The sequence below is a fragment of the Austrofundulus limnaeus genome, unplaced genomic scaffold, assembly GCF_001266775.1.
Source record: "Austrofundulus limnaeus strain Quisiro unplaced genomic scaffold, Austrofundulus_limnaeus-1.0 Scaffold450, whole genome shotgun sequence".
NCBI classification, from domain to species: domain Eukaryota; kingdom Metazoa; phylum Chordata; class Actinopteri; order Cyprinodontiformes; family Rivulidae; genus Austrofundulus; species Austrofundulus limnaeus.
In genome coordinates this window covers 1-7,362 of record NW_013952852.1, presented here as the reverse complement: position 1 = coordinate 7,362, position 7,362 = coordinate 1, and the positions used below count along the sequence as shown (strand labels likewise).

Here is a 7,362-nt window from a genome sequence, read left to right as displayed (position 1 = left end):
GTACAGTAAAATGTATTTAATTCTACATAGCGATGTAAAATTTTATTAAATGATTTGTTTCATAATGAAAAACTCAAATATATTTAATATATTTTACATAATAAAGTAAGTAAGATGTACACAGCCACAGAATCATCTTTTACAGTGTATGTTGTGGGTTCATTTGTGTGTGTGTGCAGGTATGACATGGCTGTGGATCTGTTTACAAGGTCCTGTGCTGGCTACTGTGTAGCTACATTTATCCTGGGGATAGGAGACAGRCACAACAGCAACATCATGGTCAAAGATGATGGACAGGTAACTTGTACACAACACAACTCAAGTTATGAACTAAACTGCCAAAAACATTTCAGCCTAAAGTTTAGTTTGTTTCTCCTGCGSGTAAAATATCCTTAAATGACTCCTTGGGTAAGTTTTACTTTGAATAGTCGAGCTGACATCATCTCCTCTTTTCTGCTCTGCTTTGCTTTCTGTCAGTTGTTTCATATAGATTTTGGGCATTTCCTGGATCACAAGAAGAAGAAGTTTGGCTATAAGAGGGAGCGGGTACCCTTTGTACTGACACAGGACTTCCTCATCGTGATCAGCAAGGGATCCCAGGAGTGCGCCAAGACCAAAGAGTTTGAGAGGTTCGTTTTATTTCTTACTTTACTCAGTTTTTTCTTTTGATACAAGTTTCATTTTTTTAAACTTCTTTTTAATAATTATAAAGTGAGTAACTTCAGATYTAAAGTTTGTGACTTTCTGAAACTTCACCTGAAATCTGACAAACCGGAAATGATGAATTTGTAGCTGGAAGGATTATTTGTGTTGAAGCTAAACTGAGTTCGTTGAGGGTTTGTTTTAGTATTTTTGTGTTTTAGCAAGTTCAGTAAATTATTAGCATTTACAACTTGAGCTACCATTAAAAATACTCACTGCTGGCAAAGAGAGGGAGTGTTGGTTTGTTTTATTTTGTTGTTTTTAATCATTTTAGATCATTTTTTCCCCTTTTCTGCTGTTAGCAAGTACCGTACTTGTTATAATGGAATTTTGGATTTTATTTGAACAAGATAATGTGATAAAAAATACAAAAAAATAAAATAAAATAATAATAATGTAAAGGAGGTTTCAGTGTGATGACATAATGACATATAAAGTGCCAGATTTTGGATTACAGCAAACTCAACACTGTTAAAACACACAAACCTGTAAAACCATCGACAACCTTTKATTCTCAAATGTCTTAATAGGCATTGAATTTGTCAGTATAAAAATGAGGCCTTAATTAGCCTTAAAATGTCTTAAAACCATCTTTCAAAGTGTGTAGGATGATTGCAATTTGTCTAAAAATTACAATAATTGTTGATATTTGTTTTTTTTTTTTAAATAATTTACTGAACACCTCTGGCAGCTAGATGTTTTGTGTTAAACATTTGGGTAAAATTGTTATAATTTTTTCACTTTTTTGTGAAGTTGGTTTTAAAATTCATTTCAAGTGGCATTAAATGGGTTTTTAAAAGTCKTAAGCTGTAGGAACCCTGGCCAACATGGCTCAGATGCCAGATTAGAAATGAAACAGATTTGWTTAAATCTTTCTCTCTCTCTGTTTGCCATTAATCATGTAAAGCAGTTTTGTTTTAACCACGTTCACCTGGTCCCTCCAGGTTCCAGGAGATGTGTTACAAAGCTTACCTGGCCATTCGCCAACACGCCAACCTCTTCATTAACCTGTTCTCCATGATGCTCRGCTCCGGCATGCCTGAGCTGCAGTCCTTCGACGACATCGCCTACATCCGAAAGACGCTGGCTCTGGAGAAGAGTGAGCAGGTGAGTTTCACATTATATATGCTTAAAAACAACTATTGCATCTGTTTTTGTCAGAGKTTTATGGTAACTAAGTACATTTACTTCATTACAGTACTTTAGTTTTTTTAAGGATTTGTAATTTTGCCAATTATTTTAAACAGCTGCTTTTACTTTGTTACATTTTAAAGCTAAAAATGATACTTTACTTTAAAATGTAACACCTAGTTACTCATTACGAAATTAATTATGTTTGAACTCATCATAAAAGAAGATGTTTCTGCACTCTAAAAAATAAAGTGTTGAATTAACTCAACAAAGTCATGTCAGCTGGCTCCACTAAACCTAGTCGAGTAAACTGAGCAAATAATATACATATATTGCTTAATGTACTCAACCTGGCTTATAGGAACCAGTTTGGTTCAGTAAATTCAACAGTTTATTTCTTAGAGAGTGTAAAAGTACTTTTACTTTTACTTTCCCAATTTTTTTTAACAGTTATATGACTTTTACTTGTAGATTTCTCTGCTCTAGTGAAATTAAATTTTTACCAAAGTCATTTTCTGTTCATGTAATTTTACTTTTACTTACTGGGTAGTTATTTCTTTCAAGTCCTTGACCTCTGTTTATTTATTTATTTTTTCTGTTTGTTTGTTCTTTTTTGTTATGTGCTGCAGGAGGCCTTGGACTACTTYATGAAGCAGATGAACGATGCTCACCATGGTGGTTGGACCACCAAGATGGACTGGATTTTCCACACGATTCGACAACATGCACTAAACTAATTCCTCAAACTCAAACAGAATCTACTTGTTCCATCGTGGAGGATTTGTTACTCAAATTTCACTCCTTCTGAAGCAAATGGAAGTTCTCGCCTCCTCATTTTGAAGCACTTTYGTTTTTTATTTTTTTTCAACGTTCTCTGATTTTCTACATATTTTTTTTCTGTCTGCCTTCCTGCAAGATCCTGACAATATCCTTACACGATCCACCTCTTGTCTGAATCGGAGCATTTTCCCATCTTGATCCTGTGGAAAACGGTCAAACCTGGATGATGCTTCGGTCTCTGCCTAGTTTTTATTTTCACTCGAACAACCAAGTAACAAGCAGTCCCTCACGTTGCTGCTCCTTAAATAAAAAATGGCTTTAAAAGGAGCCACGTCTGCCAAGGTACTGTCGTCGCTACAAAGTCGATTTTATTTGCTCCCCTTCAGTCGTATTCGTGCTGCACTTTTGCTCGAGGAGAAGAAGAAGAAGGGAACAAGGAGCTGTCTGAGTCCTTTTATGCGACGCACCCGTCGCTCTGATTTGGTCTGTGTTGCTTTTATAAAGTCTTCCACCGTCTGTGAGAAGATGACCTCCGCAGAAGATTTGGCCTCAGCTTTTTCCTACTCATGAAGGCTGAAGATGTTTTATTTTGAGCCTCACCAAGTCAGCACTCCACTTTYGGGAACACTGACGTTGTGTTCTTAGACTCTGGTTGATGATGCCTTTCTGTCCAAAACAGCACTTAAAAAAAAAAGAAAATATTAGAGAAGCAAACAGATTTATTATGACTTTTTACATTTATTTATGTATCTACTTTATTTCTGTCTGAACAAAAAACAAAGCCTTACATTCAGAAACTATTATTTATGTAAATACGTTTGGATTWTTTGTGTTTACGTGAATATGTTAGGGGTTTATTTTTCATTTTTTGAGTTTTGGGTTTTCTGCAGCTTCTTCCGACAACCATGAGCGAAACTGCTGCCTCCCTGTGTTCTGATAAGAGTTTAACTTGTGCTGCTGATGCCTTTATTTTTGCTTGTCACTTTATAGGAAATCATTTTAATTTAGACTTTGTAGTAGCCAAGCTTGTTTTATTGGGACTTACTGCTCGGAATCAGTTATTTGGTGAAACAAACGAGAACGACTGAAACTGTCAGTTTTGCACTTTCTGTGCAGTGGGACCTATAATAAACCTCTGGCTGTTCCTTTTAAAGGCAAGCTGAGGCACAGGGGGATGCTAGCTCTGCAGACTATTAGRATCAACAATCAATGACTTAAGCAAATTAAAGAAAGCTAAAGTCAACACGTAGATTTTACCATGTTTGTGTATTGTTTGTATTTCCGACAGAGATGAACAGATGCAAACACACCTTTAATTATACTCCGATTCATGAAAAAATAAAATAAGCATTTACTAATATACTTTTAAGAAACCCTTTCAGTGAGGGGCGGAGCCAGAGGGGTGACTGGTATTGCACTTGCCAACTCTGGCACCTGATTGGCCACCGCCAAATGATTGACAAGTGGGGTGGGGTTTGCGTGAGGCATTTCAAAGATGGGCGTACATTGGGAAACATTTTTTGCTAACTGAGTTATTTAATGGGGATTTCTCTTGGCTACCAGCACAAGTTGTAGTCATTTGAAATGAGATTTTCTAAGATATTGTAAAAGATTGTTTCTTGGCTACTGCTATGCCAATTTATGTGTTTAAACATGGCTAAATTTGAGCCCTTTTGTGAAATTAGCATTATCAGCTATCTTAGTTGGAACTAACAATCAGAACATTTTGAAAGATTCCTAGCTACAATCACACACAAAATTTTAACTTAATATTTTGTAAAACAGCTAAATTAAAGCCATTTGTGAAATTAACATAAGCAGTTATTTTAGTAGGCACTAACAATCAGCATGTTTTTTAATATAATTTTTCACAAAAATCACACAATTTCATCTCAATGTTTCATAAAACAGCCAAATTAAAACCATTTGAAGTTAGCTGTGGAGGCCATCTTGAATTTAGAAATCCAGAGTAGTTTTATTTATTTGTATATGCCCCCCTAAAAACCACCCCTTTGCCGCCCCATGCAAAAATGTCTAGCTCCGCCCCTGCATACAGTATTTCAATCAACCAAGTATTAAAGTCCCAACATTGTGCTTTTTTCAMATTTATTTTCCCAAATAAATTGTCTGAGCATTTTCATTGTGCAACAATTTAAAGTGCGTTAAACTGCAGTTCCCTGAAAAGTTTCCAAGAGAAACTGAACCACAGAATCTCGCTTAGTTAAATGTGATTATTTTCCACATGAAACCCCATTATCTTTTGGAAACTTAGGAGGCAGGAAGAGAAAAGGGAATTAAAAACTGATACTTTTAGTGTTTTTTTGGGGGGGGGCAATCACTTAGTTTATGACCTGAATCAACCTGAAGTTATTTTAATGTGTTCAAAGTGGCGAAAAAGGGAATTTTGCTGTAAAAAAAAAAAAAACGTGATTATTTTTATATGAATTAACTGAACAGCCAATATGAGGTGAAGTTCATTAAACACCAGCCTGTTTCTGGTGTTAAATGTGATCCTGAACTACGAACCACACTCTGAGGAGATAAAGTAGCATTTCTCTTGCCTTAGAGTCGCTCCATGTGAACATTATGATCATTTTTTGTAACCCTATAATGTGAAAGTGAATCTGTCAGTTAATCAAGTCCGCCCTTCTCCTGTCCATCTGATTGTACCGAGAGGCCAAAGTTGTGGTCTGTTACGTGGCGCTCGTGTGTGTGTCATTTTAGCACAGCTTCATTGACCTGAATGTATTTAATTGCTTATATGAACCATCCTCTTGTTTTTGAACTGTTTGTTTTCTTTGCCAATTTAGACAGTGCCACARGAAACGTTGCAGGTTTTGATCTGCAAACTGCAGTATGTAGTAAAATACAGTATGTTGGATGTATGCATACTTTAAAATGAAAAATCTAAATGCCTTTTTTGTCCAGAATAAGAGTTCGTCTCATATGCATGTTTCTTAAGCAGTATAAAGATGTAAAAATTGACGCAGTGTTAAAAGGTTTTTATTTACAATTACAGATCGACTTCCTCATGTGTTCCTGTTTTCCCACACATACTCCAGATGATCGTGTGTGTGTGTGTGTGTGTGTGTGTTACGGTTCTGTGCAGGCTGCAGAGCTTCATCGGCCGGTCCCGATGAAAAGCTACGCCGTTTGTAAGTCTGTGCGTGTTTGTGTGACGACACCACAGATAATGGCTGTAACAGTGTCTTTAAATGTTTTGTACATTTCCCTCTCTCCTGGCAGGTTTGTGCCTGATAATTACAAAAAGGACAAAAAAAATTTGTAAGACGACAAATGAGTGACTTTTTTTCATACGTATGTTTTACTTGAAACTTCATGAATTGGAAAAGCATTGTTTTTTTTTTTTTTCTTTATTTAGAAACGGAGATGTTTGGGAGGCTTTTTGTTTAGTATTAATTGTTCGTGTGTGTATTGTACTGTATGTAAGCACTGGTGGCTGAAGCATTGTGCACAAGTTTGATGCTGGCGGTGAATGTTCTTAATGCTGCAGTCCTAGAGTCCAGAGTGACTCATCAGCTCCATCTTGAGGATTAAAGTTGTGCTTGAGCCAAAATATTGTCACATATTTGTGACAAAATATCTCTCGTATCCAATAAAAATATTTACGTCCTTAAAAATCGTAACTTTTTTGTTGTTTTTAAATTTCTCGCCAAAATTCAACATATTAGTTTTTTTTAAATTATCACAAGGTTTAACAGCGACATTTTCTTTTATTTTACACTTCCAGGATAAATGTGTGGATAATGTCTGCAGGACAGAGAATTACATCAGTAAATTTAGTAAAATGTTTGATTCAATGTGTTAAACTCTTAGAAAACGCCCCCCTGAGCTGTGACTCCATGATACATTTTGAACAAAACACTCCAGTATTAATGCAGGAAATATTACCTTTCATCTTTTACCTGCATGAATATGAGCCTTAACATTTCTTTCTCCTTTCGGACCTTTTTGAGCTATCATTTTTATTTTTAAATGTCTCTGAACTGTAAAAATGCCAAGCGATTTGAACTCATAGTTGCAAAAAAAGAACTTTGCGTCGAGGGAATATCATAAAGCAATTTAAGGAGAAATTTTGTTTTCAGATTGACTTGTTTGGTTCCAATTTCCTGAAAAATAATAAATCTGCGCCTTTTTTTTAACATCCAGTTTTCCAATCTGCACTGCATTACTGATGTGTACAGTGCTGCCAGGAGTTTTATCATAAACTGTAATCTTAACTGCAGTTTCGTTCTACATTGCATCCCTGGTGTTAGGTTTGAATGCAAATAAAGAAGATCTCTATCTCTAAACTTTACGACTGAACGTTTGGCCAATTTAATATTATTTTTTACTTGCATGAGATTTTGAGTTTTGATCAATTGTTGTGACTCAATTTTCTTTATTTTGGCGTCCATTCACATTCTAAATCAAGGCCTTAAGTTTGCTCCCTTTAGTTTCCTGTATGTTTACTTGCAGTAACCTTTTTTTAAAATAAATAAATGTTTATTGTATTTTTCCTTACTGGTCTCAGAGTCGGGGTGTGTTTACTTTGACTGGTCATCTGGGTGGTCTGTTAAGATGTACAAATAAAATTTGTTAAACATCCACTTCACTGTTTACTCTTGCTCTGTCCTATAGGGCGCCAACTGTAAAAAGAAATGGTACAAAATTTCACTAACATTTTTCATTAGATCACTGTTCTTACATTTAGCAAATCTTTACTAAATGTTAAAAATATATATATTT

At 35.4% G+C, this 7,362-nt stretch overlaps 1 protein-coding gene across 1 annotated transcript in view; it reads left to right on the top strand.

Annotated features, from left to right (window-relative positions):
• Positions 1-3,369, top strand: part of LOC106529535 (phosphatidylinositol 4,5-bisphosphate 3-kinase catalytic subunit alpha isoform) — a gene marked incomplete in the record, with an annotated part of 33,779 nt that extends 30,410 nt beyond the window's left edge. Inside the window, 4 exon segments of the mRNA XM_014024993.1 lie at positions 180-297; positions 478-629; positions 1,647-1,809; positions 2,463-3,369. Coding sequence (XP_013880447.1) covers positions 180-297; positions 478-629; positions 1,647-1,809; positions 2,463-2,570 — 541 coding nt within the window.
• Between the last annotated feature and the right edge of the window lie 3,993 nt (positions 3,370-7,362).